General features: G+C 39.4%; 2 protein-coding genes across 3 annotated transcripts in view; one reads left to right on the forward strand and one right to left on the reverse strand.

Moving 5' to 3' along the window:
- The window catches only part of cnp (2',3'-cyclic nucleotide 3' phosphodiesterase), a 33,095-nt gene extending 27,181 nt beyond the window's left edge, over positions 1 to 5,914 (forward strand). For both annotated transcript variants that reach the window (XM_059956443.1, XM_059956442.1), the window contains exon 4: positions 4,969 to 5,914. In XM_059956443.1, coding sequence (XP_059812426.1) covers positions 4,969 to 5,388 — 420 coding nt within the window. In that variant the 3' untranslated portion in view covers positions 5,389 to 5,914. The remainder of the gene's footprint in view (positions 1 to 4,968) is intronic.
- Positions 5,915 to 7,527: 1,613 nt separating this feature from the next.
- dnajc7 (DnaJ (Hsp40) homolog, subfamily C, member 7) overlaps positions 7,528 to 27,567 on the reverse strand; it is a 49,182-nt gene continuing 29,142 nt past the window's right edge. The window contains exons 9-14 of the mRNA XM_059956441.1: positions 26,850 to 26,941; positions 25,983 to 26,056; positions 20,395 to 20,541; positions 15,244 to 15,396; positions 14,754 to 14,816; positions 7,528 to 12,164 (exon numbers count right to left, since the gene is read on the reverse strand). Coding sequence (XP_059812424.1) covers positions 12,127 to 12,164; positions 14,754 to 14,816; positions 15,244 to 15,396; positions 20,395 to 20,541; positions 25,983 to 26,056; positions 26,850 to 26,941 — 567 coding nt within the window. The 3' untranslated portion in view covers positions 7,528 to 12,126. The remainder of the gene's footprint in view (positions 12,165 to 14,753; positions 14,817 to 15,243; positions 15,397 to 20,394; positions 20,542 to 25,982; positions 26,057 to 26,849; positions 26,942 to 27,567) is intronic.

The following is a 27,567-nucleotide window of genomic DNA, read 5'->3' on the forward strand; positions in this document are numbered from 1 at the left end:
GCAAAAACAACAATGACATTCAAACATGTTGTGGAAAATATAGTTTGAGGCAGGATTACGGCTTTTTTCGTGTCAGCTCAAGAACCTTGGTGGCATGGGGAGGAAACTTGTCAAATCATGACGTGTGGGTCTTCAGGCTCTTGTACTTTCTGCCTGATGGCAGCAATGAGGAGGTGGCATGGCTTGATTTGGTGGGGGTCCTTAACAATGGCTGTTGCCTTCCTGATACATTACCGCTTGTTGATGACCTCAGTGGTAGGGAGAGCGATACTCATGAAGGAATTGGCAGAATCTACCACGCTGTAGTCTCTTGTGTTCCTGTGAATTGGAGTTTCCATACCAAACCTCAATGCAATCGGTCAGAACTATTCGTATGTACAATTTGTCAGTCATCGATAGACCAAATCCCCCTAACCTAACAAAGCAGATGAACCGACATCACAGTTGCATCTATGTGCTGGAAGAACTAGAGGCAATGCTCCCAGATGAGTGTTCACAAGCTGCTTATGTGTATGGCTTTAGCACAGGCACTTCCTTTTCTCGGCTTCACTTGTTGACATCTTAATTACAGTGCTGGCTTGAGCAATGTGTTAATTAATTTAGACGAATAGAAAACAGTTATCTGGATTATTTCAGAAGGTTATCCTTCCAACTCCAGAGTGTTTATTTTGCTTACTAAGGTTCTAGTTCTCAGGGGAAAGTGGGGTGGGGGGGGGGGGAAGTGAGAGAATGAATCTAAATCTGTAGGATTGCTTTTGTAGGGCTTTGAAGGAGGTGCAAAGTGAATCAGAATCAGGTTTATTATCACTGGCATGTGACATGAAATTTGCTAACTTAGCAGCAGCAGTTCAAGAACAGAAATACTGTATATTTTAAAAAAGTGAGGTGGTGTCCAAAAATTCAATGCCCATTTAGGAATTGGATGGCAGAGAGGAAGAAGCTGTTCCTGAATTGCTGTCTGTGTGCCTTCAGGCTTCAGTACCTCCTACCTGATGGGAACACTAAGAAAAGGGCATGCCTTGGGTGCTGGATGTCCTTAATAATGGACGCTGCCTTTCTGAGACACCGCTGCCTGAGGATGTCCTGGGTACTTTGTAGGCTAGTATGCAAGATGGAGCTGACTAGATTTACACCCCTTTATAGCTTCTTTCAGTCCTGTGCAGAAGCCTCCCCCTCCCTCCATACCAGACAGTGATGCAGCCTGTCAGAATGCTCTCCACAGAACAGCTATAGAAGTTTTTGAGTGTATTTGTTGACATGCCAAATCTCTTCAAACTCCTAATGAAGTATAGCTGCTGTCTTGCCTTCTTTATGACTGCATCGATATGTTGGGCCCAGGTTAGATCCACAGAAATCTTGACACCCAGGAACTTGAAACTGCTCACTCTCTCCACTTCTGATCCCTCTATGAGGATTGGTATGTGTTCCTTCGTCTTATCCTTCCTGAAGTCCACAATCAGCTCTTTCGTCTTACCGATGTTGAGTGCCAGGTTGTTGCTGCAACACCACTCCACTAGTTGACATATCTCACTCCTGTATGCCCTCTCGTCACCACCTGAGATTCTACCAACAATGGTTGTGTCATCATCAAACTTATAGATGGTATTTGAGCTATACCTAGCCACACAGTCAGGGGTATATAGAGAGTAGAGCAGTGGGCTAAGCACACACCCCTGAGGTGCACCAGTGTTGATTGTCAGCGAGGTGGAGATGTTATCACCAATCCGCACAGACTGTGGTCTTCTGGTTATGAAGTCGAGGATACACATGCAGAGGGAGGTACAGAAGCCCAGGTTCTACAACTTCTCAATCAGGATTGTGGGAATGATGATATTAAATGCTGAGCTATAGTCGATGAACAGCATCCTGACGTAGGTGTTTGTGTTGTCCAGGTGGTCTAAAGCCGTGTGGAGAGCCATTGAGATTGCATCTGCTGTTGACCTATTGTGGCGATAGGCAAATTGCAATGGGTCCAGGTCCTTGCTGAGGCAGGAGTTCAGTCTAGTCATGACCAACCTCTCAAAGCAGTTCATCACTGTTGATGTGAGTGCTACCAGGCAATAGTCATTAAGGCAGCCCACATTATTCTTATTAGGCACTGGTATAATTGTTGCCTTTTTGAAGCAAGTGGGAACTTCACCCACTTGGAATAGCTGTCACATGCACATCATGCAACACCCGTTTATACACTGATGGTCTTATTGATAATATCGAATTGAATGATCATAGAATAGTACAGATCCTTTAACCTGCTTCAAGACCAGTGTAACCCTTCCCTCCTACACAGTCCTTACACTTTTCTTTCTAAGACTCCCTATCTAAGAGTCTCTTAAACATCCCTAGTATGTGTTCCCAGCAGCACATTCCACACACACACACACACATGCACACACACACTCACACTCACTCACTCACACTCTCTCACTCACTCACTCACTCACTCTCTCTCTCTCACTCACTCACTCACTCACTCACTCACTCACTCACACACACACACACACACACACACACACACACACACACACACACACACACACACCTGTTTTTATATATAAAAAAACAACCAACCTCTGGTCTCCCCCCCCCCCCCCCCACCATATTTTCCTTCAATCACCTTAAAACTAGGCCCTCTTGTATTAAACATTAACATTTCTGCCCTGGGGAAAAAGGCACTGGCTGTCCACTTTCTACCTCTTATCATCTTATACACCTCTATCAAGTCACCTTATGCTTCAAAATAGAAAAACCCTAGATGATATCATTTATTGGAGTGGCTGAATCAAGAGTTTTTTTCAGTCAGAACACGCTATAATAGTAAATTAGGTGATAGTGTGTTTGTGTTTTTTGATTGATTTGGTAAGAAGACAGAGGAGTCACCTTGGATAGTCAGATAAGGCCTGTATTTAATGCCTTGTGACATAAACACAGTCAATATATGAAATGCTGCAGTAGTCCTGGGACTACTTTTGTTCACACCATAGGGCAGTGATATTGAGCAAACTAGGTGTGGGCCACAACATCTGTGATGTGGCAAGGATGTGCTCTAGAAATAGCCACACCTCAGTAGCTACAGCACTGACATCTGTGTTTGCCCCCTGAAAATAACAGTTGGGAAACATCCTATCAGCAAGTTGCTGATAAGGTACCCCACGAGAAAGTAAGGAGGCATGGGATCCAAGGGACATTGCTTTGTGGATCCAGAACTGGCTTGCCCACAGAAGGCAAAGAGTGGTTGTAGATGGGTCATATTCTGCATGGAGGTCAGTGACCAGTGGTGTGCCTCAGGGATCTGTTCTGGGACCCCTACTCTTTGTGATTTTTATAAATGACCTGGATGAGGAAGTAGAGGGTTGGGTTATTAGGTTTGCTGATGACACAAAGGTTGGGGGTGTTGTGGAAAGTGTGGAGGGCTGTCAGAGGTTACAGCAGGACATTGATAGGGTGCAAAACTGGGCTGAGAAGTGGCAGATGGAATTCAACCCAGATAGTGTGAGGTGGTTCATTTTGGTAGGTCAAATATGATGGCAGAATATATATAGTATCAATGGTAAGACTCTTGGCAGTGTGGAGGATCAGAGGGATCTTGGGGTCCGAGTCCATAGGATGCTCAGAGCAGCTATGCAGGTTGATCCTGTGGTTAAGAAGGCATATGGTATATTGGCCTTCATCAATTGCGGAATTAAATTTAGGAGCCAAGAGGTAATGTTGCATAGGACCCTGGTCAGACTCCACTTGGAGTACTGTGCTCAGTTCTGGTCGCCTCACTGCAGGAAGGATGTGGAAGCCATAGAAAGGGTGCAGAGGAGATTTACAAGGAGGTTTCCTGGATTGGGGAGCATGTGCAGGCTGAATGAACTTGGCCTTTTCTCCTTGGAGTGAGGGATGATGAGAGATGACCTGATAGAGGTGTACAAGATAATGAGAGACATTGATCGTGTGGATAGTCAGAGGCTCTTTCTCCAGAGTTGAAATTGTTGCCACAAGAGGACACAGGTTTAAGGTGCTGAGGAGTAGGTACAGAGATGTCAGGGGTAAGTTAGAGAGTAGTGAGTGCATGAAATGGGCTGCCGGCAATGGTGGTGGAGGCAGCTACGATAGGGTCTTTTAAGAAACTTTTGGATAGGTACATGGAGCTTAGAAAAATTAGAGGGCTGTAGGTAACCCTAGTAATTTCTAAGGTAGGGACATGATCGGCACAACTTTGTGTGCCTAAGGGCCTGTATTGTGCTGTAGATTTTCTATGTTTCTAATAGTGTCCTCTAGTCACTAGTTAAGTGATGAAAAGTGTCCTCAACAATACCTGCAGTCAAGTAATTAATCACCTCCCTCATGTAAGAAGCAAAAGGCTTGATAGAATTCTTTCCACTGGCCTTGATGGGTTCAGCCTCAACAATGCTGAAGCTCAACACCAAGGCATGGTAGTGTAACACTATTCCAGTGCCAGTGACTTGGGTTCAATTCCCGCTGCTCTCTGCATTGTATGTTCTCCACATTACCATGTGGGTTTCCTCTGGTTTCTCAGATTTCCCACATTCCAAAGATGTATGGGTTAGTGTCATAAGCTGTGCGCATACTACTTTGGTGCCGAACACATGGCGACACTTGCGGCTGCCAATACCTCCTCGGATTCTATTGGTCATGGATGCAAGTGCCGCATTTCACAAGTATTTATATACAGGTGACAAATAAAGCTACTGTTTAATCTTCTTTACTATCCAGGGCAAGGCAACCTGTTAGCTTGTGATGGGCTAAACAAATTTTCTGCATGTTTTTTTTAAAGAAAGCAAGACATTGAGGTAGCACCTTGCACATTCCTTTCATGGGTGTCCTGCACTTAGAAATATAGTCACTAAGACTCCCTGAAGTAAATGTGATCCAAAGATGTCAGTTACACCATGTCAGGAAAGAAAAGTTTCAATTAATGAAGGTGGATGTCATGATAAGTAACCATATGTTTACTTTTTTTAGGTTGTTGAACGATCCCTTTCAAAATCCTTTGTCCTGAAGGTTTTGGCATTGTTTGTCACACCCAGAACAGTGGGAGCCCGTGTTTTGATGGATGAGCACCAGATACAGCTCTGGCCTATAGAAGAAGAGCACGAGGATGCAGGTAGTTCTGGAGATGAGAAGTCACTGCCACGTGGCAGCAGATCCCACATCACCTTGGCATGTGCTCCTAACGTGCCGGCAGTTCAGACCGGAATCGATCTGATCAGTATTTTAAAGACCGAGGAAGAAAAACCCAAGCATGAATTTCATATCACGTTGGAAGAAGGTGAACTTTTGTGCTTGGGTAAAGGGGTGTGGATCGTCAACCTGCTCAAACCAATTGAAGTTAACACCATTTTCTCTGGGTTTTATGCAAAAAAGGAATCCACCAATGAATGAATGTTTTAAAAACAAATTTTACTTAGTCATGAGGCATAAAACTTTTAAATAGTTAAAATCTGTGGTACATTTAATGTAATCTCTTCCAAACACAGTAGGGGGACTTTTTTTTTAAACTGCTGGGCTAGACTTTTCTATCTTCATCTAAAATTGTTCTGTAATTGTAATTTTCTGGTAAGGCATTTGCTTTGCTTTAAGTGTAACCACATGCTTAGTGTATAATTTCAGTACCAAGCCAACTCAGCTACCCTGCCAGATCAGATCCATTGGTGATTTAACCAAGGCAAGATTACATTTAACAGCTCCATTCTGTAGTGGCCCATGCAGGTTTAGCTGACAGTGCAGAGGGAATATGAATTTGTTTATTGTGGCAAGCTTCATGTTAAAATAAGAGCTCTTTGGCAGTTCAGTTTGAAAGAGGTGGATATAGACTTTAAGGATCCTACACCACTTTTTGTAAGCATCCAGAATGACACTGCTTTTATTGCTATGTGAAATTAAAGATTCAATAAATGAGTTGCAACAACCTGGTTCATCAATATATTTTGATTATACCTCATGCAATCATATGCTGGACAAATTACATGCCAACTTAACCACAGTAGTATTAGATAGATGCTTGTGTGATAAGTCAGTTGTATTATGTTGATAAATGATACTATTGGCTAATTATACCAAAAGAAATGGGAAGGAGTAGAGATAGGTGCTGAAAGTGGCTATGTTCAGATCATACCAATGTTCTACCAATTTTGAACAAAAAAACTTTGTACAAAATGCACGCTATAACAAATGATAGCCTAGACATAGGAACAGTTGTCTAAATTTGTGCCAAAACAGACAGCAACCTAATACCATTATTAAACCTTTCAATAGTAGCGGTGTTGATGCATGAAGAATCCATGTTGAAGTGCTGGACAGAACCGATGGGAAGGAAACATTGTTAGCACTGAGCACACAAATTTGAACTCTTCTTTAGAGATACAGTTCTAATGAACTCAATGGAATTCTATACTATATTACGTGGTTAATGTTCCAACAGAAGGTGAACTTCAATCCCAGTGATGCACCAATCAGCATAGGTGTATAACAAGGACTAGGCTGGAAACAGTAAGAAATAAGCACAAAGAGGGTGGGTTTGAATCTAGCTGCAAAGTAAATTCATGTTAGATGTCCAATACCACTATGCATAAAACATTAATACACTGTATAAAATGAAGGCTTCACCCAAATGATGCCTCACTGAGTGAGGGCTGGAGATGCTAAGAAATTTTAAGACATTTTTTGAAAAGGTGAGAGGAAGTGAGATACATATTTTTGGCATACCGCACAGGATATCAAACAGCATCTGTAGAAAGACTAGAGTAACATGAAATAACTCACGTCCCACCTCCTAACAAATAAACTTAAATCTATCTGCAAACAGCCTTATCAAATACAGTATATAGTTGCCAACCAGCTATCAATATTGGATTTATGAATTCTTTCTTTCTTTGGAGGACTTTATACAAATCTATTTCTCCCTATAACAAATAGCAAGACTTTCTACCCATAAAGAATGCACCGTGCTCACTGAATGCCATTAAAAACATTCCAGAGGCATCTATTTATTCTCAGCAACGTACCTCCTCTCTTTTACCTCAACTATGGATTCCGGTCAATCTCCAGCAACTGATATTAAACTGCTAGTTCCTGATTACTTTCAATATTGACATTTATAATTTAACATTCAATAATACAAAGAAAATTCAATTCCTGAACCCAGATCCATGGAAAATATATGCTTAATTTACTCAATTTAATTATGAAAACCTTTCCATTATTTTGCTAATGATTATTTAGTTTTTAAAAATTAAATCCAATAGATTTTGTTGCTTTCTTGTTCGGTTCCTCTATTTATTTAATTTTTCTCTATCGTGAAGTAGCACAAAATCATTCGTTTGATCAGACTACTATTTTCTAATTACCCACTATAGCATTTTCCCTGTCTGCTGAAAACATCAAGAGGGGATAGAAGTCTGGAGACAATATGTGGGTGATCAGCACTTGCCACTGCAACCATTAAATTGGGTTAGTTAAGTAAAACCATTTAACGAGAATATTACCAACAAAATTCAGACCACAGGGGAGGGCAGAAACAGGTGTGTTAGAGTTAAAGCACCCATTGAGCAATCCTTTTATTTTTATTTCACTTTGTACATGAATACTGTACAGCGTGTACATATTGTACAGCAGTAAAACACTGAGAAATGATACAATCAGAACAAAGTATGTACTGCATAATATACATCACAAGGCTCACTAGGGAAATACATTACACAAAATAGGAAACATATTCAAAACCCTTCAAGAGGTGCAGTTGGAGTCTTGCCACTAGCACTCCTTAACTATAAAATTACTCATGAAGGTTACAAACTCTATATATAAATGTTCAAATGTTTATGCTTAAGGAGTTGTAATATTGGATATAATAATCAGTAGGAGTTAAAGTCACCGAAAAGCTGAAATTAACAGTACTAACAGGGCATGAATTAAGCCCTTAAATGTTTGATGATGCATTCAGCTCAACACTTGTATACTTTGATTCAATAACTCCTCCAAGCCATTTCTCCAAAGCAAAAATGTTAATAAAACAATAAACAAAGCAACATGTCAATGCTAAACTTGCTGCTGATTTATTTAAAAAGGAAATTACTTCATTTTCTTTAGTTATTCTTTAAAAAAAACAGCAGTCTGACATTTTGTATTTGGCAAATTTCAGTGCAGAAACAAGTACAAAAATAAAAAGATCAACCCTGCCCGTCATCAATCAGACCTTGAAAAATCAAACAAGTCTCAAGGGTGCATGTCCCTATACCCCATGCCCCTCATCTGCCATGGTCACAATAAGCTTGAAGCAAAACAAAATTTTCAAATGATTTTCAGTGACAGAGAACAGAAAATGTTACCAAAATAACCATGAGCAATTATTTTAATGTTTCAGGTACAGTATAGGTAATTTTTCCATATTGTTCTGAAGCACCTCAAGTTTCCTATCTTGTGCACTTTCAAATTTGTTTCACATTTTTTTGAGTTTTACAGCATGCAAAATCTCTAAGTTCATCCCTTAGTTACTAAGAGTGAACAGATAAAAAAGCTTAGGTCTCTGATCTAAGTCCATGTTCTATTCAGTTTACAGTATTTAAATACAGGTGCCCCACCCCCCCTTACAAATGTAGTGTTCCTATGAAACCTTCCTTAAGCTGAAATGGCGTAGCGAAGAACCATTAATTTATATGGGAAAAATTTTCGTAAAAGTGAAAATCCTCCTTGTAATGCGAAAACAGGTTATTAATGTAGGTCTTGTAAAAGCGAAGTGGCGTAAAGTGAACATTTGTAAAGTGGGGGATACCTGTATTCCATTCTCTTAAGGTACAGTAGTGAAAATGTGTTGAACTCAGTGTCTTTTAACTTTTCCTTGGAATCCAGTTTGAAACTGAAGTTAATGCCTCAATCATTCTTTTCATGAACCAGATGACCTTTTAACTTTGGATTCAGTCTTTATTGAATAAATTGCTTTCAAGTACAGCATCAAAAATTTAGACCCTACCACCTGCTTTTGTTTCTGAGAAAAGTGGAAGACAGAAAAATGGCCAGAGATAACAATGATCATTAAATTGGTCCCTGCAGGGAGTGGTTGCCCAGAGGCAGGATGGCTGTCATAGCCTTGATGACAGAACGCAGACACTTGGCATTTGTGAATAATAATTATTTGCAAGTATTAGATGAACACCAATACACAGAGAATTGTAATCCTTATACAAAGTTGACTTACTTGGCAGGCTTTAAGAATTAATGGAGAAAAACTTCTCTTAGAAAAAAAATGTTAGAAATCTTAAGTAGGATTCACACATTAAAAATTGGGGGCAATACAACAAATTGTTATAAACTAAATTTTAAATTAAAAGCTAAGTATCAGACCAAAGCATTTAAATAAGTTTTCCACAATGTATCATTCAGAAGTGATATCCTAACATCCGGATGCTGGATAATGTTATAGTTGAAGGTTTGTTAAAAATGTGAGCAGGACATTAGAATTGCAACTGGTGCAACAAATCCATAAATTACCAGAAAATATGTTCTTGTAAAGTGTTTTCAGAAACCCTCAATTCCATGCAAAGAAAGAACAAGCTTCTAAATTCATAGTTGGAATATGAGATCCTCCTTCAGAATATACTAATCATAATCTTAAAAGCATATTTTCAAAAAACCAGCCTTTTATCATAAGCAAAAAAGTACACTGTAAATAACAATTTTTAGAATGGCTACCTTTAAACCTATTGCAGATTAATTCACGTTTGTCCTGTCAATTTCTTCTACAAATTTATCATTACTATTCCCTTATAGTTTGAATTAAGATATTGGTACTGGATAAAGGTTATGTACAAGTGCCAACTTCACTGCTCAAGTGACAAGCAATAAAGGATTTTCATGAAGTATAGTTTGTATTTTAAACCATTAAAATATGGAGGGGGGGTGATGAAAGACTTGGACAACCTATTTTCTTAGGTTGATACAAGAACATTTTTAGTGCTTTAAGAACACCTTCAAAAATATTGTGTTGAAGACATTCCAAACATTTTTCTAGAACCATGCATGAATAGACCAGCCTCGTTTTTTTTTAAATGCAAGGTGTACTTTAACTTACCTATTTGTCATTCCAAACAATTGAATCATAATGTTCTTTGTAATTTTCTAGGAGTACGTTAACCAGTCTTAATGGTTTTATTCTCTTTCCTGGTCTACATCATTGTAGAAATTGGAAAGATATTGACAATGTTATGTTTTGTCAGCTTTATGTAAAGCTCAGTCTAGACAAATGGTGCAATCCTACCCCTGGAATGAATGCTGACTGGCCAACATGAAAATGAACCTAGTTGTTATAAACTAAAAAGGTGCCACTAGTAACTTTAAAATGGACTCTGCAATTTCCTAATCTGTTAAACTGATGAAACAAGCATGGGTCATTTGCATTTTAGCTAGATGGAATATTGCAGAATTGCACTAAAATTAGGTACATTTGAAAAAAAAATCTTGATAAACCTGATTTAGAAGTAACTGGTGAATCAATTATTGAATGGACAGCCAAAGAGATGTGAGATTTCCTTAACTCCATGGACATAAATTACTATCTGGGAGGGTTACTATCTTGATGAACAGGACATTTGTTTTAAGTGGTTAAGATTTGAACACATGCTTTGTGAAAGATCAACACTTACCTAGGCATTCTTCTCATTAAAAAAACTCAGATTCTTAAAATCATGTTTTTCTTTAGACATTTCAGTGAAAAGCCTACAGTGTAATATACATAGACAGATACTTGTCTCTAAAGCTGTTTTCCCTCCTTATATCCACATCACTAAAATATTCTCACAAAAAAATTTAACAAGATGAAAAAAGGCAAAATTGATCCAAATTGATAAAATAAAATGCACAGTTTTAAGTTTATCCTCCTGTCAAGTCCACCTCATTCAATAAAAGGTATCTGGACAGAAAGGAAAGGAATATGGACCAAATGCAGGCAAATTAGGACTAACTTAGATGGGCATCTTGGTCGACATGAACCAGTTGAGCTGAAGGGCCCATTTCTAAGCTGTACTCTGCAGAATTAGAAACTTAGCCACTTTGCAACTAATAGACAGAAACTAGGTAATCCAGCAAATGAACTTATATCTACAGATCTCCCTGAACCATCTGAATCTCCTGCTTCTCTGTGCAATATTTATTTTAAAAAACCAAAGCAGCCCTGCCATTGCACTCATTGCTCAGAGAGCAGTTACCGGATATTTGTTTGACATATGCAGAGGTATAGACGTATCATACACTGACCAAGGCAGATAAACCAGCACAAGTTCAAATTAATGCTGTGAACATAAAAAAAATCAGTGATGCCATCTGCAAAGACCCTTTGTGATAACTACATCACTTTTGGGATGTCTATACGATATTCCTGGAGCTCTAGAATTGGAAGTTGACTGCAGTGATGGTTCACATTTCTGGTTTATTTTAATTGTGCATTTGTGTAATTCTGGGCTAAGCTCATGTAGACATATCTATTAAGTACAAGGTATTATGAAACTTCTGACGACTTCCAGAACTTGAGTGTTTTTCCTCATTTGATCTGATGGTTCTGATGCTCCACTGACAGATGTAACTTATGGCATACTTCTTGCTAATACACAAGTATTTAATTGAACCATTTTCTCATCTAAGCTCGCCCCCATCCATTCTATTTGGGCTGCTTTCTCATTTAACAAGGCAGATTACCTGGAAAGACCAGAGACTGATAAAGTAATGTGCTTCAGAAATCATTTAAAAATTGGCCATTCCGAGAAGAAAAATCTGCTGCTTGAGGAAAAAAGTTGATTTTCTACATTGAAGGAAATATTCATCTACGTAGAAGTTCAAAGATTATTTACCTAACTGAAGATCAATAGTAGAAGGGACTGCATACTTTAAAAAAAACTGAGGTAATCCTTTTTATTTGTAATGATTATAAAAACAAAGCATTAATAGGTCAGTTTCATGTCCTGTGATAACAGTTTTCTTCCCCCAACAGTACATACAATTAGATGAATACAAGAGGTATTCAACCGAAACATTGAAGATTTTTCTTCTAAATAGATTAAACACAGGGAAACATGGGTATTTATTTATTTTTGCTCGAGTTACACCCAGTGACATTGAACAAAAAGTTGTGCATTAGCCAAACTGGAAGAAAAAATTCCCAGGACCAGATGCTGAAAAGAGAGAGAAAGAAATATCCAGTATTAGTATCATAAGTAAATCTTCAACATCAAAAATTATATTATTTTGCAATGACAACATTCAATTTGGTGACAGAAATATTATTTATTTACAAGATGTGTACGTGACTGGTACAGCCACTATTTATTACCCATCCTTAAATACCCTTAAGCTGAATTACAAAGACCAGTGTCTGTTGGTGTGGAGTCACACAGAGGTCAGACTGGGCAAGGATTCTTCTCTAATGGATGTGAGGGAGCCAGTTAAGTTTTAACAATTTGGTGGATCATGATTACCAAAATATATACTATATTACTATATAGTAAAATATATACTATATATTAAGACAAACGTTTGACTGACATTAAATAATACCGGATGTAGCTGTTTCGACTTACTTAGTAACAGAGCTTTCGATTTTTTTTCGATCCTGATCCACAATAACCTATGCACACCCTCCCATATACTTTAAATCATTTCTAGATTACTTATAATACCTAATACAATGTAAATGCTATGCAAGGATTCTTCTCTAATGGATGTGAGGGAGCCAGTTAAGTTTTAACAATTTGGTGGATCATGATTACTAAAAATAGTTCTTTTTAAATTCCATAATTAATTAACTATATGTAAAATACTCATGGTAGGATTTCAACACAGAATCCAGGATCAATATTTTGGGCATCTAATTACTTGGTAAGTGAATACCATACTTCTGCACAATATAGAATCTTTTATGCTAAGAGTAAAAGGGACCATTTGCACACAATAAAAACAGAAAATATCGAAATAGCTGTGCTATTATTTCAGATTTTTAGTATCGGCATCTTTTTGCATACATTAAAACTTACAGTGTTGTAGTTGTCTGCAAATAAAACCTCTATTGAGCATCTCACTAATGGAACCTGATGTGAATAAGCTTAGCATAATTAAATTGGTTCTAGTGTTATGGTAACTTGAAAGTTATCTTGGGTTTATCTGTATACCAAGGCACCACTGGAAAACTAGGTATTCAAATTACAGCAGTTGGAACTTATCCATGGATATGTTATACAGTTGGCCCACCTTATCCGTGAGGGATTGATTCCGGGACCCCTCGCGGATACCAAAAAACACGGATGCTCAAGTCCCTTATTCAACCTGTCACAATGCGGGTGGACCTTGGGACCCAGCGGAACCCCAGAACTTATTTCACCTGTCTCAGTGCGGTGGACATTAGGACCCGGTGACGCACTTCTGAATCTGCAGCGTTTCTGTTCACGAAAATAATCACGATCACGTTTGAAGATAAAGTGGCAATCATAAAGTGATCGGAAAGAGATGAAACACCATCGGTCATTGGAAAACTGTTAGGCTACAGTCGGTCAACGATCGGAACAATTTTAAAGGATGAAGTGAGAAGTGATGAAAGCTACAATTATTACTAATCAACGCAGTGGTTTAATTATTGGGTTTTGGGTTTTTGATCCTCCACATCAACCAGGCACGGATGGAGCACGTGCTTTGGAGCGATCAGTCACTGGATCGAACTTGGGAACTTCCGTTCCTGAGCCCAGTGCTGAAACATATGTTCTTAAGTATTTTATATGCATAGAAAGGTAAAATATATACTATATACGAAGACAAACGTTTGACTGACGCTAAATAATACCGGATGTAGCTGTTTCGACTTACTTAGAGAGCTTTCGATTTTTTTTAGATCCCGATTCACGATAACCTATGCACATCCTCCCGTATACTTTAAATCATTTCTAGATTACTTATAATACCTAATACAATGTGAATGCTATGTAAAATAGTTGTTATACTGCATTGTTTAGGGAATAATGACAAGAAAAAAAAGTCTGTACATGCTCGAACAACAAGTGCTGGAAGAGAACTTCTGGGTTTTCTCGCTTTGCGGTTGGTTGAATTCACGCATGCGGAACTCGCAGATAAGGAGGGCTGACTGTACAGTTGTTCAGTTTTCTAGGAGAATGGGACAAATAAGCTGAAAGTTTGCCCGTCATCTTAACAAAAACTTGCTCCTACTCTGAAACTTAGAAGACCGAGCAATGATCTTATTGAAGCACGGAAGATTCTAAGAGGAAAAGATGGAAAAACTTGAACAAGAAACATGGTTACTAGGAGCAGTCATTTAAAACTGAGGGACATGGGAATTTCTTGTGCAGAAGGTGGTGAATTACTGGGATTCTAGATTATCAGAAGTGAGAATTCAGGGCTACAAGGATTTGATAAATCTGGAGCAAATCAGCTATTATCATAATGAATGGTGGGACAGGGCTGAGGGATCTACTCCTATTTTCTAGCATACACGATCTTTCTTATAATATTATAGTAGAGTGTGTGATTACCTCAGCTGAATAGCAAATTTGACTATGAATATAGTCAGGTTATTTATTCAGAGCGGAAATCATATCCTAGCCTGATCCAGTTCTTAATTCCACCAAACAAGGAGCACTGTAGCACTGTCCCATCCATTGGTTAATAGATGTGAATGGCAATAGAGTGCACTATCACACACCAAAACGCTGTTTGAACTTAAAGCATGCATTCATAGACTTAGTATATTTAAAACCCACCTTCAAAACTAAAGCCACCTGGGCTACCGAAAAATGCCTTGAAAATATTATTAGCATCAAAATCTGCAGCAAGAAAAAGAAATTATAAAAGTTAATTCAAACAAGCACACACTGATCCCCACATTCCATTATTTTTCAGTTTTACCCTGAAAAAACTTGTCCTGAATTTGGATGCCTCAGATAGGGCAGAACTAAATGAAAAAAAAACAAAAACGCAGTGACTGACATGGGGACAGCTAATCATATCTGCAGCTATCCTCGAACAAATGTGCAATGCTTTACTACATGTAAAGCTGAAGGTAGCTGCCAGTTAAAAATAATCCCCTTCTCCCGTTGAAGGCTTCTACTTAATGCCTTTTCCCTTAAAAGCATCTGGCTTGCTTACAAATTTGAGTGGCTGCAATGTTCTGTACCAGGAATTTGCAGCCTAATTACCTGCGCAAGCTGGCATGATGAAATTGTATAGTAGTTTTTACAGAGAGCCACTCACCACCAGAGTTCATGCCGTCATCATCCAAATCCTGGCCGCTGTCATAACGTGCTTTCTTTTTTGGGTCTGACAGAATACTAAATGCTTCTCCTACTTCTTTGAATTTCTTTTCTTCTTCTTTCTGTACCTCTGGACTGGCACCACTGTGCCTATCTGCACAGAGATAGAGACATTTAACCATAAGGTATATTTCACTTCATGATTTTTATTTTAAATTCAGACCTGTAACTTCTAAAATATATTCTCAGGCCACTGCACATTCAGCACATATTGACAAATAACAAACCTGTATGCAGACATAAATGATGTGTGAAACCACTGATATTTTGATTGCACTATTCTTACAAGGGAATTGCATTGATATATCTGGATTTCTTAAGTGTGGGTGTCCTTTGAATTATTTAGTTCAAGTCTTGAGGGAAAAGAAGGTTGTTCTTCATGACAAGGGAGCAAATAGCCCAGGGAGCTTAGATTTTGCAGGCAGTAGTGGAGCATTGACCTACCTTGATGTGAAAAAGACTAAGGAGCTGGCGGTGGACCTGAGGAGGGTTAAGGCACCGGTGACCCCTGTTTCCATCCAAGGGGTCAGTGTGGACATGGTGGAGGATTACAAATACCTGGGGATAGGAATTGACAATAAACTGGACTGGCCAAAGAACACTGAGGCTGTCTACAAGAAGGGTCAGAGCCGTCTCTATTTCCTGAGGAGACTGAGGTCTTTTAACATCTGCCGGATGATGCTGAGGATGTTCTACGAGTCTGTGGTGGCCAGTGCTATCATGTTTGCTGTTGTGTGCTGGGGCAACAGGCTGAGGGTAGCAGACACCAACAGAATCAACAAACTCATTTGTAAGGCCAGTGATGTTGTGGGAGTGGAACTGGACTCTCTGACACTGGTGTTAGAAAAGAGGATGCTGTCCAAGTTGCATGCCATCTTGGACAATGTCTCCCATCCACTCCATAATGTACTGGTTAGGCACAGGAGTACATTCAGCCAGAGACTCATTCCACTGAGATGTAACACTGAGCGTCATAGGAAGTCATTCCTGCCTGTGGCCATCAAACTTTATAACTCTTCCCTCGGAGTGTCAGACACCCTGAGCCAATAGGCTGGTCCTGGACTAATTTCCACTTGGCACAATTTACTTATTATTTAATTATTTATGGTTTTATATTGCTATATTTCTATACTATTCTTGGTTGGTGCGACTGAAACGAAACCCAATTTCCCTCGGGATCAATAAAGTATGTCTGTCTGATGACCTGACAAAATCTGTGATACAGACTCTCCCTTTTTTGAAATTGGCTGCTGTCAGGCACCAGTTTAGAGGAACTGTGGTCTCTCTGATTTGGCTGAGCAGCCAGTCACAGAGTAATTCTCACATTCAGGAATGAGAGAGAAGTAAATCAAGAGAAATGGGAGAAAGCTTATGTTGCCAGAAAATCTCCGAAACCAGCGAAAGAGGACTAAGTAGAAGGAAAGAAGAATGCAAGAGAAGGCTAACAATAAACATAAAAGCAGACTCCAAGAGCAAACTAATGTGACAATTAACCCAAGAGAAATTATGTTGGGAAATACAGAAACGGTAGAGGAATTAAATAAATATTCATGCTCATTTTCATAAAAGAAATAAATTTTCTGTAAATAATTTAGTAAAGATGTAGGTTAACTGAAGGGATTGTGAGGAAAATAAAATAAAATTAGCATGGGGTTAGTGTAAATGGATATCTGCTGTGGACTCTGGAGGCCAACAGACCTGTTTTCATGATGCATCACTGCAGTTCTGTGATAAATTCACAGTAATTGATGAGCTTGAAGAAATTAGCATTGTTTAAAAAAAGGTACTGGAGAAATTAATGGATACACTTAGTTGTAGAACAGCTGTCACAGAGTAGAAACATATCAAATATTTAATAAAGGAGGGAGAGGGGTAAAAAACGAGAAACAAAGTCCTGCATACTAGGCTGGTCCAGAGGGTTAAGGAACATGAGATCCTAGATGAGCTGGCTAATTGAATCCTGTTATGAACCCCAGTATCAATTCTTGGAACAGTACGTGATGTACTGGAAATCTGTGACTTTGTTTCTCATAGCAACCTATGCGATGACCTATTCCAACAGCTGTGCAGACTGCTCTGGAGACACTTTGAGAGAGACCCACTTTGGTGGTGAGTTGCTGTTTGGAAGGCAGAGTTGCTAGTGAGAGTGAAGAGTGCAAGCTACAATCAAACCCAAAAGGGAGTGGGTAGTCGTTAATGCTGTGCATTTCGGAGGTGACTGATATTTCATAATCCAAATGTGGATTTTTGGCACCCACTTTGGTAAACCCCTGCGAAGTCTCGGGTGTGTGGTGACCAGTCCTAGAAGAGGGACTTCTCCTGTCAGTTACGTGGTAAAATTCTCACTTTTTGTGGACTCTTCGAAACAGACCACATCGTGAACTCGCTTCCACTGTAAAGGTACAGTGGCCACTTTGTGAGATCAGCGTTCGAGAGGTACTGTGTGTCTGCCGAATCGCCTTCGGAAAGGTACAGTGACCGTTTCTGACGTATCTCTGCGAGACTCGCTTCTTCACTGTATTTTGAATCTCCGTCTTCAAGATCGTCACTTCACTACACTTCGAAACTAAAAGTCTCTCCTATCAATTCCCCCGTGAATTCCTTGAAACTTTCTGAACTGACATTCTGAGACTGTGCTCCAGTAAGACTCTGTTAAGAATTGTTTCTAAGTTTAACCGTTTGGGAGCTATAGATGCACAGCGCTGTTAACATTGCTCGTTTAATTTTCTATGTTTCTGCTTGGAGTGTTAATATACTTATTTGTTTTGCAATAATTCCCTGACCCCATTCCACATCTATTACTGCTAGTTCCACGTAACAATCCAAATTTGGCTTAATGATTTGGGGGTTGAGGGTAGTAGAAAGATGTTTATTGATTGAATGTCCGTGATTAGTGATGTTCTGCAGGGATTGGTGCTGGGTCATTGGCTGTTTTCGGTATAAACAACTTTGATGTGAAGGTAGGAGGTATAGTAAATAAGATTGTGGATGGCATAAACTAGTTTTGTACATAATAAGGAAAATTGTCTAAGGGTATAAGAGGATACTGATCAGATGGAAAGTTGGGCAGAGCACTGGCAGATGGAATTCAATCTCAACATTTGCAAGGTGATGAACCTTAGTCAAATAGGGGTAGGACATATATAGCAAATGCCAAGGCATTAAGTAATGTTGATGAACAGAGAAGTTTAAATCCATAATTCCATTGAAGTGGCAACACAGATCCCCAGGCTGGTAAATATGTCATACAGCATGCTGTATAGATCGGGGCAAAGAAGATAAGAGTTGGGATGTAATATGTCAACTTTACAAAACAATGATTATGCCATATTTAGGAGCACTGTATACAGTTCTGGTCACTACACTATTGGAATAATGGGTAATACTGGAAAATACAGAGAGGATTTCCTGGACTGGAAGACTTTAGTTAATAAAGAGATTAGATAGGCAGAGCTTGTTTTCCTTGGAGTGAAGGAGGCTGAGGGTGAGAAGCAAATAAGATTATGAGAGGCACAGGTAGTCTAAATCTTTAATAAAAATTCAAGGTAAAAATCACCATGAGACAGATAAAGCAGACTACAGTATTTGTATGGTATATAGCAAGTTGTAAGCTCAGTTTCCTCCATCATGAGCACTAGCCTTCCCAGCACTGAGGGGATGCCTCAAAAAGATGGCATCCATCTTTAAGGATCCCCATCACTCAGGACATGCCCTCTGCTCTTTGTTACCATCAAGGCAGTACAGGAACCTGAAGACACACACTTAACGTTTCAGGCACAGCTTCTTCCCTTCTGTTACACATGCACAAACACTTCTTATTGTAATTTATAGCTTTTATGTATTGCAAAGTACTGCTTCCACAAAACCAATTTCACAACATATGCCAGTGATATTAAACCTGACTCTGTCACTGGATGGAGCTGTTAACTCCATCAATGCCGTGAAAGAACAGAGTGATTATAGCATAACATTGACAAAATAAAGCAACAGGGTCATAAAAAAATAAATGAGCAAGGAAAAACTCACTCCCAGCTTCAATCTGCGGGATATATTAATTTACCCTATTTTCTAGCTAATAAAACATATTTATACAATTGTGAATTCAATCAATTTCAACTCAAATGTACAAGGGGAATTTTCAAATATTACACTAGGTGGCAGCCAAATACAATCAATTCCTACACATATAAAGCATCAGACAAACTTAAAAGACACATACAGATCAGAAACTGGAATTTCTAGTCCACTGTTGTAAGACTACCTTTCTGTTCTAAGATTATTGGATGTTCTCTAGTACAGCAAGATGGGACTCTTGCCCTCACAATCTAACTAGTTATAATCTTGCATCTTATTGTTTACCTACGTGGTACTTTTTCTGTAGTTGTTATGGTTTATATTGCATTCTGTTATTGTTTTACCTTGCACTACCTCAGTACACTGTCTGATGGTTTGATCTGTATGAACAGTGTGTAAGATAAGCTTTTCACTGTTCCTCAGTACGTGACAATAATAAATCAGTTTGAATTCCCTCTTGTCCCTGCCAACAGTGACACTTAGCTACACTAATCTCATCTTGCCTGCAATAGGCCCGTTTCCCGATTTCCTTTTCCGATCCAGGTACTTATCCAAACAGCTTTTAAATGCTGTAATCGTATCTGCTCCTACCACAGCCTCTGGCAGCTTGTTCCAGATATTCACTCTCTCACTCTCTGGAAAAAAATTAAGTCTCAGAGTTCCTTTAAATTTCTCCCCTCTTACCTTAAACCGGTGCCCTGCTGTGGGAAAAACAATTTGACTATTTGTCTTATGTGGCCCCCTCATAATGTTTTAAAGCTCTGCAAGTAATCACACCTCTCCACTTTTGAAATACGTTAGATGGCATTGAAAGTTCTTTGCTAGGCATGAGGTGCAGGAAATAACTAAAAAGCTTGTAGGTGTTAACATCTTAAGCATCAACGCAAAGAATGTAGGAGACGCACAAACGATAGAAGATGCAGGAAAATCATGCTTAACTGTGCTCAAAAAACACTGAACATCCAATGAACTTAGTTTATAGGCAACTGTTGGGACAATATACACAACCCTGCCTTACCTGGGTGATGCATTAGTGCTCTCTTCCTATAGGCTTTCTTAATTTCATCTTCTGAAGCAGTTTTGTCAACACCAAGAATTTTGTAATAATCTTTTCGTTTGCTCTTTTTCAATTCAAGCTGAGCATTCTTAAGAAGCTGCTTATGTTCTATGGAAAAGAAAACACAAAATTAAGGCTCTCTGGGCATTTTGGAGTATGCTCCGCCAACAGACAGTCTAGTTACTAGGAATTTTCATCATTAAGCTTGAAGTATTAGGCATAATTTTTTCCCAGGGTCTCCTTCCTTTACAGATATATTTTCTTTCTTGTGAGATTTCCCATGTATTTTTAATCTTAAACTCTTCATTTTGTTCCCCCAAATTGTTTTCCAAGTACCACTGAGATTATTATTAAGCAATTAATTCATTCTATTAACTCTTCTACATTACTGAGGCTGTGATTTCTTCCTCCCTCTTTTCATCTTATGATTTTCCACATACATAAAATACTTGTATGTGAAGGATCTACACGCAAAAGTAATCATCTCTTTCTTCCCCAGGACTCAAGCACCACTACTCTATACATCTAACATTTTATGCTTTCGTTTCATCTTCAAGATGAAAGTTAAGACTTAATAGTTCTTTCTTCATATTTGTTATCTAAATCTTCAGTCATCATTATTTTAAAAGTAAGACATTGTAACAAGATGCAGCCAAAGTCAGGCCCAAAATCTGGAATCTTCAAATATGCTTCCTCGATATTCACTTGAAGTGCTGAAATACTATGTCACAGTAAATTTTAAATTGAAGTGATTGAAGTCCAGGGGAATAGATTGCTGCAGTATCATAAACAAAAACCTAACCATAAAAAATATTTATTAATACTCTATGAAAACTCGTACTCTTATGACAGTGCAGAGCCTGGGCAGTTCTGAAGAAGAGTCTCAGCCCAAAATGTTGACTGTTTATTCTTTTCCATGGATGCTAGCTGGCCTGCTGAGTTCCTCCAGCATTTTGTGCATTGCAAGGGAGTTTAAAGCCATTTTAAAGTCATTCTCACTGTACTAAAATTCTCTTATTGCAAGCACAAATAAAGACAGCCAGATTTTTTTTAAAATGCAAACACGAGGAAACCTGCTGATGCTGGAAATGCAAGCAACACACACACAAAATGCTGGTGGAACACAGCAGGCCAGGCAGCATCTATAGGGAGAAGCACTGTTGAAGTTTTGGGCCAAGACCCTACGTCAGGACTAACTGAAAGAAAAGACAGTAAGAGATTTGAGAGGGGGATATCCGAAATGATAGGAGAAGACAGGAGGGGGAGGGGTGAAGCTAAGAGCTGGAAAGGTGATTGGTAAAAGGGATACACAGCTGGAGAAGGGAAATGATCATGGGACGGGAGGCCTCGGGAGAAAGAAAGGGGGAGGGGAGCACCAGAGGGAGATGGAGAACAGGCAAAGAGTGATGGGCAGAGAGAGAAAAAAGGGAGGGGGGAATAAATAAATCAGGAATGGGGTAAGAAGGGGAGGAGGGGCATTAACAGAAGTTAGAGAAATCAATGTTCATGCCATCAGTTTGGAGGCTACCCAGACAGAATATAAAGTGTTGTTTCTCCAACATGAGTGTGGCTTCATCTTGACAGTAGAGGAGGCCATGGATAGACATATCAGAATGGGAATGGGACTTGGAATTAAAATGTATGGCCACTGGGAGATCCTGCTTTCTCTGGCGGACAGAGCGCAGGTGTTCAGCGAAATGGTCTCCCAGTCTGCGTCGGGTCTCACCAATATATAAAAGGCCGCACCGGGAGCACTGGACGCAGTAGATATTTTTAACCTACTTTTACATTCGCAACAGTTTAAAACCAATTTTAGAGTTAAAAGAATTCAAATTAAAAAGCTCAAATTCCAGATACACCAAAGATCTAGTTTTGCAGAATTTATAATAAGACTTATAGGCTAACAATAGTGAAATACACTACAAAATTTAGCTATTCATGGTCAAGGTAATGTCTGGGTGACACGCTGCCGTTTGTGATAAAACCTATTATAACTCACCAATACTATTCTGAAAATTATGAGCATAAATACAGATTACTGAAAGAAATTTAAAATTGACATCAGGATGCTCCTCACACAGCATAATTAACATATGGAATTGGCTTGACTAGGTCAATGGAAATAAAAATAGATTGGTCCTTGTGATTCAGTGATAGAGGACTGGAGGCTCTTTTTACACAAACTAAATTGCCTCTCACATCAGAAAGCATCCCGTGACACTCAATGGACTTGAAGTTAAAAGATTATTTTACAAGTTAAAAAAATCTTTTTATATACTCAACAGAACCCATAAGCCAATTTTAGAGATAAAGAAATTGAAGAGCTTAAGTTGCAGATCCTTCTGCATTATATTAAAGTTTGGTAATGGAATTTCATAAAGCTATTAAAATTTAGAGCAAAATTAGCTAATACAGAAATGAAAAAATTTCAACTGCCAGAGAAAATTTTGCAGTTATGGAACTTTCAAAGAAAATCTCAATGCAAGGCATTGAGTCCATTAAACCCCACTCAGTGCCCGTTTTAGGAGTACTTGACAATAAGTACTGTTGGTGGGGGGGGGGGGGGGGGGGGGGAACAGCCTACCTGGGGGAGGCAGCAGTGGCCGTGCTTCTGGCAGAGTCTGGCCTTGTGACTCAGAAGGGTAGGGAAGGGAAGAGGAAGGCAGCAGTGATAGGGGACTCTACAGTCAGGGGATCAGACAGGCGATTCTGTGGACACAGGAAAGAAACTTGGATGGTAGTTTGCTTCCCGGGTGCCAGGGTCCGGGATGTTTTGGATCGAGTCCAAGATATCCTGCAGTGGGAGGGAGAACAGCCAGAGGTCGTGGTACCAATGACATAGGTAGGAAAAGGGAAGATGTCCTGAAAAAAACTACAGGGAGTTAGAAAGGAAGTTGAGAAGCAGGACCACAAAGGTAGTAATCTCGGGATTACTGCTTGTGCAACGTGACAGTGAGAGTAGGAATAGGATGAGGAGGATAAATGCATGGCTGAGGGATTGGAGCAGGGGGCAGGGATTCAGATTTCTGGATCATTGGGACCTCTTTTGGGGCAGGTGCGATCTGCACAAAATGGACGGGTTGCACTTGAATCCCAGGGGAACCAATATCCTGGCAGGGAGGTTTGCTAAGGCTACTGGGGAAGAGGAGGTTATCTCACAAATAGTGAAAGCTTGCAGACAGTGCGAGAGGGAGGATAGGCAGGCGATAGGCAAGGGACACGCTCAGACAGAAGGCTTGATGTGTCTATTTTAATGCAAGGAGTGTTGTGAACAAAGCGGATGAGCTTAGAGTGTGGATCAGTACTTGGAGATACGATGTTGTGGCCATTTACAGAGACCCGGATGGCTCTGAGACAGGACTGGTTACTTCGAGTGCCGGGTTTTAGATGTTTCAGAAAGGACAGGGAGGGAGGCAAAAGAGGTGGAGGCGTGGCACTGTTGATCAAAGATAGTGTCACAGCTGCAGAAAAGCTCAACACCATGGAGGGATTGTCTACAGAGTCTCTGTGGGTGGAGGTTAGAAACAGGAAGGGGTCAATAACTTTACTGGGTGTTTTTTTAGGCAGCCTAATAGTAACAGTGATATCGAGAAGCAGATAGGGAAACGGATCCTGGAAAGGTGTAATGATAACAGAGTTGTTGTGATGGGAGATTTTAATTCCCCAAATATCGATTGGCATCTTCCCTAGAGCAAGGGGTTTAGATGGGGTGGAGTTTGTTAGGTGTGTTCAGGGAGGTTTCTTGACACAATATGTAGATAAGCCTACAAGAGGAGAGGCTGTACTTGATTTGGTATTGGGAAATGAACCTGGTCAGGTGTCAAATCTCTCAGTGGGAGAGCATTTTGGAGACAGTGATCATAATTCTATCTCCTTTACAATAACAGTGGAGAGAGATAGGAACAGACAAGTTAGAAAAGCGTTTAATTGGAGTAAGGGGAATTATGAGGCTATCAGGCAGGAAATTGGAGGCTTAAATTGGAAACAGATGTTCTCAGGGAAAAGAACAGAAGAAATGTGGCAAATATTCAGGGATATTTGTGTAGAGTTCTGCATAGGTACGTTCCAATGAGACAAGGAAATTATGGTAGGGTACAGGAACCATGGTGTACAAAGGCTGTAATAAATCTAGTCAAGAAGAAAAAAGCTCACAAAAGGTTCAGAGAGCTAGGTAATGTTAGAGATCTAGAGGATTATAAGGCTACTTTAAGAAGGAAATTAGGAGTGCCAGAAGGGGCCATGAGAAGTTCTTGGCGGGCAGAATTAAGGAAAACCCCAAGGCATCTTACAAGCATGTGAACAACAAGAGGATAAGATGTAAAAGAATAGGACCTATCAAGTGTGACAGTGTTAAAGTGTGTATGGAACCAGAGGAAATAGCAGAGGTACTTAATATTTTACTTGAGTATTCACTATGGAAAAGGATCTTAGTGATTGTAGTGATAACTTGCAGCAGACTGAAAAGCTTGAGCATGTAGATATTAAGAATGAGGATGTGCTGGAGCTTTTGGAAAGCATCAAGTTGGATAAGTCGGTAGACTGGATGAAATGTACCCCAGGCTACTGTGGGAGGCGAGGGCGGAGATTGCTGAGCCTCTGGCGATGATCTCTGCATCATCAATGGGGACGGGAGAGATTCCGGAGGATTGCGGATGTTGTTCTCTTATTCAAGAAAGGGAGTAGAGATAGCCTAGGAAATTATAGACCAGTGAGTCTTATCTCAGTGGTTGATAAGTTGACAGAGAAGATACTGAGAGGCAGGATTTATGAACATTTGGAGAGGTATATGATTAGGAGTACTCAGCATGGCTTTGTTAAGGCCAGCTCGTGCCTTACGAGCCTGATTGAATTTTTTGAGGATGAGACTAAACACATTGATGAAGGTAGAGCAGGAGGTGTAGTGTATATGGATTTTAGCAAGGCATTTGATAAGGTACCCCATGTGAAGCTTATTGAGAAAGTAAGGAGGCATGGGATCCAAGGGGACATTGCTTTGTGGATCCAGAACTGGCGTGCCCACAGAAGGCAAAGAGTGGTTGTAGAAGGGTCATATTCTGCATGGAGGTCGGTGACTGTTCTGGGACCCCTACTCTTTGTGATTTTTATAAATGACCTGGATGAGCAAGTGGATGGATGGGTTAGAAAGTTTGCTGATGGTTGGAGGTGTTGTGGATAGTTGGAGGGCTGTCAGAGGTTACAGTGGGACATTGATAGGATGCAAAACTGGGCTGAGAAGTGGCAGATGGAGTTCATTTTCAATCTTTTTTTATTGATTTAAAAGAATAAGGGTAAATACAAGTCAGAGGAGAGGTTATCTCAAATACATATGTCAATAATAGTACAAAACAAAGAGAGGAATATACCCTGTCAAAATCATATATGGTATTAAGCTAATATAAAGAGAAAAACAGAACCACATCTCCTAACAATTCATAGAAAAAAAGACTCAAAATTTCTGTTATTGAGCGAACCCCCCCCCCCCACTAAACTAACCCTTACATCAAAATGATCTGATAATAAACACCCACTGAGAGGATTTACTAGTTTACCTTTTGTTTTTTCCGTTTGGTATATTTTCTCATAATCTCTTACAGCCTCTTCATATTGTTCTGTATCCATATAACTACAAAAGGTATAAAAATAAAAAACAGTAAACAAGTTAACATGAACAATTTGTCAGATACAAAATGTGTCTTTTTAAAACCAACATTTACTTGCATATTCTCAATCAATTGCAGCTACACCAACAGGAACCTATGGCAGTCATTTGTATGTCTGACTGTGTGAGAGGGCCACTGGTTCAAGACTAGCCATAGGATTAAACATAAACTGGAATTTTGGAGTCAGTTCAAGGAATTCAGGTCTATGATGTTAAAACAAGAGTAGCTGCCTCTCTCATCACATGGACACAAAAATCCCCCAAATCAAAATAAGTTGGTTGGTCCTGAGTTCAAATGCGGCCGGGTTCCAACCTGAGTAGCAGCAGTGTCTGCGCAAAAGGCCTGGCAATCTTGCATTTCTTGCCACGAAAACCCAATGGACTACACTATCCATAGGGTTGCCATGAGTCGATGACGACTCAATGGCACTTAAGAACAACATAATCTCTGAGTGAGATATTATCGTCCTGATAAGAGGGTTCTACACTGCCATTGCATTGACCTTAAAGTGGAATATAACATGCAGCTGCCATTTTAATGTACATTTGATAGCAGCAACATGGGAACAATTTCTATCCCAATATTTTCTTCAAACTCCTGTCCAGAACTAGAGTGACAGCCAAAGTCTGACAGCAGCCTGTAAGTGCTTCGTGAAATTCAAAGTTTCAATCCAATTCCTAGTGATGCCATAGGTCAAACCAAATGCACATTCGGACACAATGAAAAGCTGAAATTCAACCCAAACATGCTGCTCACCACTGTGCCCGTCTCATGTAAGCCTTGATATACGTGTCATCAAGTTTTATTGCATTTGTGCAGTCTTCTATTGCTTGCTGCATCTTATTGAGCTATAAAACACACAACAACCAACAAATTTAGTATTTCTTAATAACTTTTTAAGCATGTTTTTCATAAACCATATTTTATTTGTTACAACGGTGTTTCTTCAACCATATCATGGACTTTTGACTGTAGATGTTAGGAACAACAAAATGCCAGCCTCTCAAAAGATGCATCATCATTTAAAATCATAACTAGTTTGTTCACAATCTCAACTCCTAATTCCAGTCATCTGTGGTAACCTTTCACAGCTTGCTTACCAAAATCAGTCTTCTTCTGCCTGTACTTCAGACCTTGCTTCTACTGTCCTTTACTTCAGTGCTGCATTTATGAATGTTCAGATCACACAAACAAACTTTGTTTAATCAGAAAGCCATTTGTAATATTCTATAATTGGAATTTCATTACTGATAATGTAATTCAAATTAACTTGAAGATCCCCTTTAAACTTGTGCAATGATTTTATCATAGTTGCAGGTATGTAACAACAGTAGTAATAATGGCAATATAAAGTCATGTCAGGTTTCAGTGAAGTGTAATATTTTTCTCATATTTAAAGAGAACATTACTGTTTACTTATTGCTTACAGCTGATTCTTTTGTCCCTTTTAACCTTCCCTATTCTATCCTGTAAG

The sequence above is a fragment of the Hypanus sabinus genome, chromosome X1 (assembly GCF_030144855.1).
Source record: "Hypanus sabinus isolate sHypSab1 chromosome X1, sHypSab1.hap1, whole genome shotgun sequence".
NCBI classification, from domain to species: Eukaryota; Metazoa; Chordata; class Chondrichthyes; order Myliobatiformes; family Dasyatidae; genus Hypanus; species Hypanus sabinus.